The 12,598-nt window shown below is 36.2% G+C and overlaps 2 protein-coding genes across 2 annotated transcripts in view; one reads left to right on the forward strand and one right to left on the reverse strand.

The window, feature by feature from the left end:
- Nucleotides 1-8,856, reverse strand: part of LOC137015319 (zinc finger protein 271-like) — a 145,322-nt gene extending 136,466 nt beyond the window's left edge. The window contains exons 1-3 of the mRNA XM_067380203.1: nucleotides 8,799-8,856; nucleotides 6,947-7,454; nucleotides 6,186-6,871 (exon numbers count right to left, since the gene is read on the reverse strand). Of these exons, the coding sequence (XP_067236304.1) occupies nucleotides 6,186-6,871; nucleotides 6,947-7,454; nucleotides 8,799-8,856 (1,252 nt within the window). The remainder of the gene's footprint in view (nucleotides 1-6,185; nucleotides 6,872-6,946; nucleotides 7,455-8,798) is intronic.
- Nucleotides 8,857-12,336: 3,480 nt separating this feature from the next.
- LOC137002595 (zinc finger protein 91-like) overlaps nucleotides 12,337-12,598 on the forward strand; it is a 34,209-nt gene continuing 33,947 nt past the window's right edge. Inside the window, exon 1 of the mRNA XM_067362352.1 lies at nucleotides 12,337-12,394. Within this exon, the coding sequence (XP_067218453.1) occupies nucleotides 12,337-12,394 (58 nt within the window). The remainder of the gene's footprint in view (nucleotides 12,395-12,598) is intronic.

Raw genomic sequence — 12,598 nt, forward strand, 5'->3', positions numbered from 1 at the left:
GTGTGTGCAAATCCACTCAACCTGAATGGCACAAACCCACCTGGACAGAGTTCAACTGACCACAGGACTTCATTTCAGCAGTTGAATGGACATGCGGTTGACACTTCCCACAAGGTCAATGATAACACCACGCAGCCACAACAACCACTGCTCACGGACACAATCTTGACTGAGCCCTGCCCACAGAGCTCACCGAGAGACAGTGACGTATTAGAACTGCTCCAAGATTCAGCACCCAAGGACGACTTTCGGGAAAACAGCCAGGGAAGCCAGGACAACATATTACAGCCTCCGCTAACACCAGAGCAACAGCCCCTCTCACCGGACATGTTATCCCTTTCTCCAGCATCCCCTCTTCTGTGCTTCTCAGAGAAAATGGAGGAACTGGTGTATGCTGGAACCAAACTCTCCCACTCTTTTGCTGCGAGCCCCCAGATATCAACAAAAAAGCGTCAAGCCCCGAAACCACCAAAGCCTGTGGGCCCAGCTCGCCCTCCCCCTCCTCCTGCGAGAGCTCTTCGGCCCCTGCCACAACGCCAGGCCCTCACCCTCCTTCATCTGTTCTAGGTGAATCAAAAACAACCGATAACAGCTCTCAGTGATGTGTGTAGCCCAGTGTGCCTGTAGCTTTCTCTATTTCTGTTTTATTACGTTATAGAAAGCCTAAGGCCTTCTCAAACTGTTTGGCAAACCCATTTAATCTGCTACCTATTACACGTCAAACTAAGATTACTGTAGAGACAGAAAGTAAGACTGTTAAGTTAGCACTTCTAAACATATGCTCACTTAAAAATAAATCACTTCTAGTCAATGACTTAATAACCACAAACAACCTAGATTTTATGCTTCTAAATGAAACATGGCTTGAAGACAGTTGCAGTTCAACAATCCTGAATGAAACAGCCCCTCCTAACTTTACTTTTATGAGTGTCTGCAGAGCTGTTAGGAGAGGTGGAGGTGTAGCTGCTCTATTTAAAGATGTCTATCAATGCAAGCAAGTGTCATTTGGTGATTACTTGTCTTTCGAATACTTGGGTATTGTATTAAAAGATGCTCCTCGCATTCTACTTATAGTTATCTACAGGCCTCCAAAATACTCTCCAGCCTTTGTGGAGGACTTTACAGAACTGTTATCAGCAATTTCCTCAGAGTTTGACTGTTTTGCTATTACTGGGGACTTTAACATCCACATAGAAAATGCAGAATCCAATATGGCAAAAGAAATCATAACTGTTTTGAATACTTTTGATCTGACTCAGCATGTACATGGACCTACACACAATCGTGGACACACTCTAGATTTAATTATCAGTAAGTGTCTAAACATTCCATCCATTGTCATTAAGGATGTAGCGCTATCTGATCATTTCTGTATTTTCTTTGATTTATTGATCTCTCCAACTGTTGAAGCTAGATCTATCTCGGTCAAAAAGCGATGCTTAAATGAGAACACTAGTGCACTGTTTATAAAGGCTATATCTTTAACACCAAGCATATCTGCAGACTCTGTTGATTTTCTCCTTGATTCTTTTAACTCAAAAGTACAGAATGTTATTGATAACATTGCTCCTGTGAAAGTCAGGAAGAAAAGTGGCAGACAAAAAGCACAGTGGAGAAACTCAACAGCAGTGCAAAAATTGAAAAGACAATGCAGAAAAGCTGAGCGCATGTGGCGAAAGACAAAACTTGAAATCCATTATAACATCTATAAAGATATTCTTCATGTTTTCAATGTGGAATTAGGCAAAGCTAGACAGACCTTTTTCTCAAATATTATAAACAGAAACTTAAACAACACCCGCACTCTTTTTGCTACAGTAGAGAGACTAACAAACCCCCCAAGTCAGATTCCCAGTGAAATGCTCTCAGACAGCAAATGTAGTGAGTTTTGCTTCCTTCTTCTCTGAGAAAATTAATAATATCAGAAAGGCGATCAGCACATCCTTGAGCTGCACTGGGGTAAAACAGATCAGATCACAACCTCAGAAAGTAGCTATTATGTCTGATTTCGAAGCAATTGATGGTAAAATTTTGGAAGAAACAGTACAGCACCTTAAAACATCAACCTGTGCCCTTGACACACTTCCCACATCTTTTTTCAAAAGAGTGTTAAACTGTTTAGAAGCAGATCTCCTAGAAGTGGTAAATGCCTCACTTCTCTCTGGGACTTTTCCAAAATCCCTGAAAACTGCATTTGTTAAGCCACTCCTGAAAAAGAGCAATCTGGATAACACCATATTGAGCAACTACAGGCCAATCTCAAATCTTCCTTTCATAGGCAAGATCATTGAAAAAGTTGTTTTCAATCAGCTGAACAAGTTCTTAAGCTTGAATGGATACTTTGATAACTTTCAATCTGGTTTCCAACTGCATCACAGCACAGAAACAGCACTCATAAAGATAATAAATGATATTCGCCTTAACACAGATTCAGGTAAATTATCAGTGCTGGTTCTTCTCGACCTCAGTGCTGCGTTTGAGACTGTCGATCACAACATTCTTCTTGACAGGCTCGAAAACTGGGTTGGGCTTTCTGGGATGGTCCTTAAATGGTTCAGGTCATACTTAGAAGTGAGAGGTTATTATGTGAGTATCGGTGACTATAAGTCTGAGTGGACATCCATGACATGCGGAGTCCCTCAAGGTTCAATACTTGCACCCCTCCTGTTCAACCTATATATGCTGCCACTGAGCCAAATAATGAGAAAGAACCAAATTGCATATCACAGCTATGCAGATGACACCCAGATTTACCTAGCCCTATCACCTAACGACTACTGCCCCATTGACTCCCTGTGCCAATGCATTGATGAAATTAAAAATTGGATGTGCCTAAACTTCCTTCAGTTAAACAAAGACAAAACTGAAGTCATTGTGTTTGGAAACAAAGATGAAGTTCTCAAAGTGAACATGTACCTTCACTCTAGGGGTCAAACAACTAAAAATCAAGTCAGGAATCTTGGTGTGATTTTGGAGTCAGACCTGAGTTTCAGTAGCAATGTAAAGACAATAACTAAATCAGCATATTATCATCTCAAAAATATTGCAAGAATTAGATGCTTTGTCTCCAGTCAAGACTTAGAGAAACTTGTTCATGCTTTCATCACCAGCAGGGTGGATTATTGTAATGGGCTCCTCACTGGTCTTCCCAAAAAGACCATAAGACAGCTACAGCTCATACAGAACGCTGCTGCCAGGATTCTGAGCAGAACCCGAAAACATGAACACATCACACCAGTCCTCAGGTCCTTGCACTGGCTTCCAGTTGCATTTAGAATTGATTTTAAAGTACTGTTACTCGTTTATAAATCACTCAATGGCCTAGGACCTCAATACATTGCAGGTATGCTCATAGAATATAAACCTAACAGATCACTCAGATCATCAGGATCAACTCACTTAAAAATACCAAGGGCTCACTCAAAGCAGGGAGAGTCTGCTTTTAGCTGTTACGCCAGCCGCAGCTGGACCCAGCTTCCAGAAGAGATCAGATGTGCTCCAACAGTAGCCACATTCAAATCCAGACTCAAAACACATCTTTTTACCTATGCATTTGCTGATTGAGCACTGTGCTATGTCCGAACTGTTTGCACATTATTTTATACGTATTATCTTTTGATTTTTTTTTAAATTCTTTTCCTGTTTTTATTAATTTTTTATTTTATTACATTTAATTTTTAATTTTTTAAATTTTTATATTTTTTATGTATCATCATTATTCTGACTTTTAATGCATTTTAAATCCAAATAGCAAAATTCTCTGTTTTTACTGTTATTTCTATTCCTTATGTTCTATTTTTATTCTTCTTCTTTCTGTAAAGCACTTTGAATTACCATTGTGTATGAAATGTGCTATACAAATAAAATTGCCTTGCCTTGCCTTGATCTCTCAGGTTGACGCGCGAGCTGGCTTGACTTAAGATTTCGTGAGGATTTATAGTTTATGGACTGTTTTGATTTCGGTAATTACATCTTGAAAGGCAAAAGCATTGATGCCATCTATAAAAGAGATATCTGAAATAGAAATGAAAGTGATATTCCTCATCCAGTGGAGGACGCTTATGATGCTTATCAGTGGCGTGCACTTTGATCGTTAAAGTGAAAGTGCCCCGATGTGAACGTGAGCTTCAGTCCATTACAATTTAGAGCGGTTAAGGCCCGGGTATACTTCATTTCCTGCATTCTGTTCAGTCTCGCGCGAGCCTTTCAGAGAAACTCCTTTGCCCATGAGCACGGAAAGACCATGGGAAAGACGCATGCATATGTGCACCGCCCGTTGTCATAACCTCACAACTTCAAAATGTCAGATCAAATTTTTTAAACAGGTGCTATCGTTATCACTAAACCATAGATTTGATCTTGGCACTGTTGCTCTGTGTCTGCTGTTGAATTATCCAGGTTGTGGATGAGGAGCGACCCCTGATGTGATTGTGAAGCACTTAGGGTGTACAGTATTACATAGTAAAGTGCTATATAAATGCCTTAGTCATTCATTAGTTATCCATTTTTGGTCCCACTTTATATTAAGTGGCCCTAACTACTAAGTACTTACAACAAAAAATAAGTACAATGTACTTATTGGGTTCATATTGAATTGCAAAACACTTTTGCTGCTATTGATGTGGGATGATGAAGGTTAGGGAAAGCTTTGGTGGTATGATTAGGTTTAAGGGTAGGGGTAATGGTTAAGGGATGGGTCAACAGTGTAATTATAAATGTAATTACAGAAATTAATTACAGATGTAATTACAAGCAGGTGTTTTTAAAATATAAGTACAATGTAAAAACATGTATGTACACAATAAGTGCATTGTATCAAATGATTAATTTAAATGTAAGTACATAGTAGTTAAGGCCACTTAATATAAAGTGGAACCGATTAGTTAGATGGCATACTCCTCATTTAACCCTTTGATGCGTACAATCACACTGGTGTGATTAGAACGTTCAGTGCATCACGTGACCAACTGCCAAATTTAAATATACTTGCGCGCTTTGGCTGGCGCTAAACTAGAGACGGACGCACGCAGCACTTTTCATTTATCACATTTATGCAGTGTTTTTAACCAAATAATGATTATTTTAGGTTTCAGACATTTAAATACACATGAGTACTAACAAAACAATACATTTAGAGTTTGTAAAATACACATTGATGTCTATAGAAGCGGAAATAACAACCCTTTCAATAATAATTAGACCACACATTTTATTCATATCAGATACACATTGTGATAGTAACTTAAAAGCTTACTCTATTCTTCCCCAGTTCACCGACTTACTTACTTTCATGTATTTCGGGAGAAGTGGAAGAATTCACATGCTGTAAATCTAATTCTCTGTACAGCCCAAACTAACATGGCGGCGCCCATCGCGCATGCAGCTCAACTAACATGAACGTTATAAAGGTGTTTAAACAGCAAAACACATCCACTTGCACATATTTGACAATTGGAATATCAGATATTTCATGCTGCAGTAAACAAATTTGTGAATATTTTGAATAAAAAAGGAAAAACTAAATAAAAGCAGATCATCATTCATACAGTGCTGTGGTGTAATACGTGACAAGCAATGACGTGTCACCTTAAAAAACACATGCTGGGGGCTAAGCCAGAATATTTTAAGCTTACATGCCAAAGGGTTAAAAGACAACTTGTTTAACACAAAATACTTCTTGATTTATGAAAGATACTATTTTTTTTCTCTCACTATGGGCCACAAGAGAAATATTAAGAACATAAATTATGTTCATCTCTCATCATCTCTAAGAGAATATGAGCCGTTAATGCAGTGACAGATGCCAAAAGCTCAGTTTTTACTTTCAGTTTCTGTAGTGAATAATTGACTGGAGTTTGAGACTTCTTCACCCGCGTAACTCTCACGCAAAGTTTGCACATTGATTGTGTGATATCAACTAGCTCGCCTTCATGGTTTAAAATGGAAATATTATCAATATTGCCACATGGCATTTTTCTTCATCACCAGTTGCCCCCAACACACACACCTCAACAGTCAAATGTCTCCCATGGGGCCAACTAAAGCTAGAGAGGACAGATTTGGCTGTGGCTAACTTACACAGAAGAGATTTTCTTGTTCAGCACATCAAGATGAACTACTTCATTTCAGACTGTGGTGATGTGGTTTCTCCACTGCATGGATCTTCATGTGTATCTTCAGGTCACTTTTAATAGTGAAACTCTTTCCACACTGATCACACGTGTGCGGCTTCTCTCTGCTGTGGATCATCTCATGTGATTTCAGATTTGCTGACTGACTGAATCTCTTGTCACAGTGTGAACACTTGTAAGGTTTTTCTCCAGTGTGAATCCTCTCATGTGTTTTCAGATGTGATGACCGACTAAATCTCTTGTCACAGTGTGAACACTTGTACGGTTTTTCTCCAGTGTGGATCCTCTCATGTCTTTTCAGAGATGATGAATCACTGAATGTCTTGTCACAGTATGAACAAGTGTAAGGTTTTTCTCCAGTGTGGATCTTCATGTGTATCTTCAGGTGACTTTTATTATAGAAACTCTTTCCGCACTGATCACACGTGTGCGGCTTCTCTCTGCTGTGGATCATCTCATGTGATTTCAGATTTGCTGACTGACTGAATCTCATGTCACAGTGTGAACACATGTAAGGTTTATCTCCAGTGTGGATCATCTTGTGTGTTTTCAGATGTCCTAACCGACTGAATCTCTTGTCACAGTGTGAACACTTGTAAGGTTTTTCTCCAGTGTGAATTCTCTGGTGCTGTTTTAAATGGTTTGCTGTATTAAACATCTTCTCACACTCAAAGCACATGTACTCTCTCACACCAGTGTGAATTTTCTGATGTTCATGTAAATATTGCAGCCGTGAAAAACTCTTTCCACATAAATAACATGGATATGACTTCTCCTTCATATGAACTGTCAGGTGTCTCTTCAGGTTTGATGACCCAACAAATGTTTTGCCACATTGATCACATGCGTATGGCTTCTCTCCGGTGTGGATCCTCATGTGTTTTTTAAGGGTTGATGAGTGTCTGAAACTCTTCCCACATTGATCGCATGTGTGTGGCTTCTCTCCAGTGTGAACTCTCATGTGATCCTTAAGATGTACTTTTCGTATGAAGCTCTTCCCACAATGATCACATGTGAACGGCTTCTCTCCAGTGTGGATCATCATGTGTTCTTTAAGGTGTGCAGATTCACTGAAACTCTTCCCACACTGATCACATGTGAACGGCTTCACTCCAGTATGAACTCTCATGTGAACATTAAGACTTTGTTTGGTTGAGAAACTCTTTCCACACTGAGTGCAGTTTGTAGATGTCTTGGCTCTTCTTTTCTTTAAAAATGTCTTTTTAGTCTTTGAGCGACTCAAAGGTTTTTCTCCAGGTTTGTCATGATGTTTCTCCTCCACTTCACTCAGTTCTTCAATCTCCTCCTTCACTTCCATCAGCTCTGAAATCAAAGAAAAAAGGGTAATTTAATTTTCAGTACATCAAAATAATTTAAAGAGAGAAAAGAGAAATGTAAAGTTAAAGGTCATAAAATTGAGCCTTGTTGTGATAGACAACTGCTATAAAACATTCTGATCATTTTTATGCATTTGCATTTTCATAAATTAATGACATTAAGATTAATCAACCAATTGTAAAGAGCCACCTGTCGTCCCAACTGCAGAATCCAGAGGTCTGGGTGAAGGTATAATGTGTGTATGTTATTTCAGCGCTCCTGTGAAGTTCACCTTATTTTTAGAATTTAGTCTCAATTTTACTTTAACTCTACGCTTAATCTGACTCCAGTTTCAAATGTTATTAAATTTAGATTTACTGAATTAAGACAATCATCACTGAATGGAGGTCTTCTGGCTACAGAATTTCCCAAATAGCTGCTCTGCCACCTTCCCTTAAATAATTCTTAATAAGTAATATTAAGAAAATAAAGAAAACATTGCTCTTGCTAGAGCATGTTTCTGTAGTGAGAACTATTAAATATATTTGATCAATGACAAAAATACCTAATTTGATATTAACAGCCATATTTTGACATCAACTTTTAGACGGATGTTTAATATATGTTCCTAAAACTGTGAATACTTAAATGATTATTATTTGTTATTTATGTTTTAAAAGAGATTCACAGAGTGTGACATCATATCATGATCGTTTCAGCGTCTGTAGAAAGTTCACATGCTCAAAGTCTAGACTGACTGCATCTTTAAATGTGTTATTATCAGTGTCCTTCATGATTCACTCAACCCTGTTACTTCTGACATGATTTTCCTCCTTTCAAAAACAACCAGGAACATCATATGGGCCCTTTCTACAGCATGATGGGACAAGAAAATAATCTCAATCCATTGTTTCAGTTTTTACACAAATGAATGACTGCATTCTTCAACCCTGTTACCAAATTTACTGTAAGAAGAGATTTTGCTCAAGTTACACTTACAACCCTGTCAGCCATTCTGGAAAGTTCATTTACTTCAAACATTTTGGTGTTTACAGTTTATTCCTAAAAATAACAATGTTGTAAACTATATTGAAAATGCCTAAATTCTGGAAACACTCTTGAAAACTGTGAAGCAGATATTGAAATAATGTGAAATAAATATTTAGTTTGATCTGATGTTGACAATCATTGTGAAAGTTACTCAAACTTCCCTTTACTGAGCTTTTGTTAGAAAAGAACATTATCTCTCATTTCATAGTTCGACTGTTTCTCTAAATGTGCAGAAGTGCTTGAATCTTTCTATCATGAATGTTGTTCAGCATCATGAATGAATGAAGAATAAACACCAACCTCTTTGTTCTTCAGTATCTTCAGTGTGTTTCATTCTGCAGGGTTCTGGATCACTCATGTTCTCACTGTCCTCTTTAATAATCTCAGTCTTTGCAGATTTCAGCTCTTCCTGATGCTCTGATGCTCGTCTGATGGGAATATTCCAGCATTTATTGATGAACTGCTGTGGGAGGAGCTTCACTGATGATGTGAGTGATGAGGGAGGAGCTTCACTGATGATGTGAGTGATGTGGGAGGAGCTTCACGGGTGAATTGTAGTGGGCGGGGCTTCATTTACTGAACTGAAGATTGGTTGGAGGAGCTGATCTGCCAAAATCAAAAATATATCAGTTACTGTGTTTAAATGTACAAAAGCAATTTTAAATAGAAAACCAATTAAATGCAAGTGTCTGTTTTAATGTTTCAAATTACTCTTATGAAAAAAAAATGTTTTAATGTTCCATCATTATTTAGTGTAACAGATATATTTAATATAAAAATGAAACAACAGTTATTTTGACCTGTACTTAATAAAATATATAAAAGAATAAGAGATCATACTAAATTTAATTATATTTTAAATGATTAAAATCTTCTTGCTGACAAATGAGTGAAATCTAATGGTTTGAAGGAAAGTGGCAAAGTATAAAGATTTAAAATGACAATGAAAGAGTATTTTGGGCTTCACTGTGATCCTTAAATACAGTGTTTGAATGTCAGAAAATGATTCTTGTTCTAAATACTGACAAGTTCTTTCTTTCTTTCTTTCTTTCTTTCTTTTATATAAAGCATGTATATCCGTCTACTGTAAAGCAACTGATACTAATTCAGTTAACTGTTTCATAAACTGTTTTGTTTCTAATTCTAACTTTATTCTGTTTCTTCATTAAAATAATGACAGATATCTAGAAAAGTAGTAAAGAACTGTAAGAAAAACAGAAAGAAACAATTTTGTAGTCATCAAATCCCCTCAGTCTGTTGACAGCAATGAAATGAGTTTTAAGTGTCAATTTACAGCAGATCTGAAGACATCAGCATAATAAATGAGGTGAAAACAGGAACTATTGACATGAAATAAAGAGTGTTTTCAGCAGTTTCTCTGTTAATATTGATGATCCTCAGACTATCAACACTCATTCAACAATACATTCAGATCATCTCACTTTATTCTGAGTGTTTGCTGTTAGAAACTGATTATTTGAGTCAGGATATATGAGAAAAGACTATAAAACTGCTCTATTGAAAGACAATACTGATATTTCTTACAATATGACATTAATAATACAAAAACAAACATGAGGACACTCACCATCATCAGCCACTATAGATAAATAACTACAGCAATATGATAGATGTGGATTGAAAGTTTGATGTTCTAATAAGTACATTGATTGCAGTAGTGAAATTAGATCAGAAGAGCAATAATCATAAAACCTTTAAAAATAAAGTAGAGTTGTTGTCATAATACAGAATCATCCCGTATTTAAGATATCAAAGCAGTGTTCAGTATTAAACTCATACGGATCACAGTTTGTCCAGTAAAGGATACATGTAGGTTAGAGAGGAAGAATTAAAGTGTGAACTCAATGTAAATGAAATACACTAAAATGAGTTTTCAGAAATATAAACCAGAATGAGAGTCTGAGGAGTGAAGGGTTTCCTCATGAACTGCATTAAGTGTAGATTATAGAGATTTTAAGTTGTATCTTCTTTATATCGTAACCAATGAAATCAGTGTTTTTATTGTTATGACCGCCTCCTGTGAGACTTTCCTTAAACTGAGGCTCAAAACAGAAGCACAGGAGAGTCTTCTCCATCATTCCTGAAGATCTTCAGCCTGCAGCGGTGAGAACTTTATGATTGAGGCAGATCTGACTATCCTGACCCTACCTGAATAATCACAGGGTTAAAGCTGAATGATAAAAACACTCACCGACTGACAATATATATGACATTTGAATATGTTTTGTAATATTTATGTAGTATTAGATTAATATGAGCTTTGTTCATCATCACACATTTAAACTCCTCAGAATTGTTTTTGGTGTTTCATATCAGGCTCATCTGTAGAGCTTGTGTTGGTATCTCCTGCTTTCACACTCCATCACTGTGAGAAAAGAAGAAACTAAAGATAAATTAACACACATTTCATTTGAACAGACCACACAATTATCTTCTTTTAAATTACATCATTATAAATAAAACATGTACTTATATATAACACACTGTGTAATAACATCACACTAAAATTAAAATCAAAACATTTATAATAGTTTTAGATTAATGAGCATATAAACAAAAGTCTGAGACGGGGAGAGTTTTCAGTTTCTGCACATAAAAACTGTTACATGTTAAAGATCTAATTACTTTATTACAATCAATGTTGTTATAAAATCAAACCATTTTTCATAGTTATAGTTAATTCAGAGTTATTTAGCAATAGTTGATGAAGATGACTGTCATTAGTGTTTGTTTTTGTATTACTGGTGTTTTATCTATGTCATATTGTGAGAAATATCAGTATTGTCTTTCAATAGAGCAGTTTTATAGTGTTTTCTCATATATCCTGACTCAAATAATCAGTTTCTAACAGCAAACACTCAGAATAAAGTGAGATGATCTGAATGTCTTGTTGAATGAGTGTTGATAGTCTGAGGATCATCAATATTAACAGAGAAACTGCTGAAAACACTCTTTATTTCATGTCAATAGTTCCTGTTTTCACATCATTTATTATGCTGATGTCTTCAGATCTGCTGTAAATTGACACTTAAAGCTCATTTCATTGCTGTCAACAGAATAATGTTCAATTTAGAAATAAAATGTTCTGAATTAGCATCAGTTGTTTTACGAAAGACTGATATAAATTCTTATTCAAATTAGTTTGTGGGTGAAATACAAAAAAGGGGTTTATATAGCAAAAAACAAACAAAAAAAACTTTTGTACTTAAATCATTTGATGACATTCAAACACTGTATTTAATGACCACAGTGCAGCCCAAAATTGTCATTTTATATCTTTATACTTTTTATAGTGTATAGTTATACACTATCTTTCAAACCACCAAGTTTTTAATTATATAAAATTTAACTAAATGTAGTTCTCTTATTATTTTATATATTTTATTAAGTACAGGTAAACAATAACTTGTTTCCTTTTTGCATTAAATATATCTGTTACACTAAATGATGATGCAACATTAAAAACATTTTTCTTTTCACAAAAGTTGTTTGAAACATTAAAATAGACACTTGCATTTAATTGGTTTTCGATGCTAAATCGATTTTTTACATTTAATTTGATGCAGACTAAAATTTGATATCTGGATTTTGACTTTAAAAACACAGGAACTGATATTTTTGATTTTGGCAGATCATCTCCTCCCACATCACACACATCATCAGTGAAGCTCCTCCCACATCACGCACATCATCAGTGAAGCTCCTCCCACAACAGTTCATCAATAAATGCTGGAATATTCCCATCAGACGAGCATCAGAGCATCAGGAAGAGCTGAAATCTGCAAAGACTGAGTTTATTAAAGAGGACAGTGAGAACATGAGTGATCCAGAACCCTGCAGAATGAAACACACTGAAGATACTGAAGAACAAAGAGGTTGGTGTTTATTCTTCATTCATTCATGATGCTGAACAACATTCATGTTAGAAAGACTCAAGCACTTCTGCACATTTAGATAAACAGTTGAACTATGAAATGAGATATAATGACCTTTTCTCACAAAAGCTCAGTAAAGGGAAGTTGAAGGGAATGTTTGAAGTAAATGAACTTTCCAGAATGGCTGACAGGGTTGTAAGTGTA

Source organism: Chanodichthys erythropterus, chromosome 3, assembly GCF_024489055.1.
Source record: "Chanodichthys erythropterus isolate Z2021 chromosome 3, ASM2448905v1, whole genome shotgun sequence".
NCBI lineage: Eukaryota > Metazoa > Chordata > Actinopteri > Cypriniformes > Xenocyprididae > Chanodichthys > Chanodichthys erythropterus.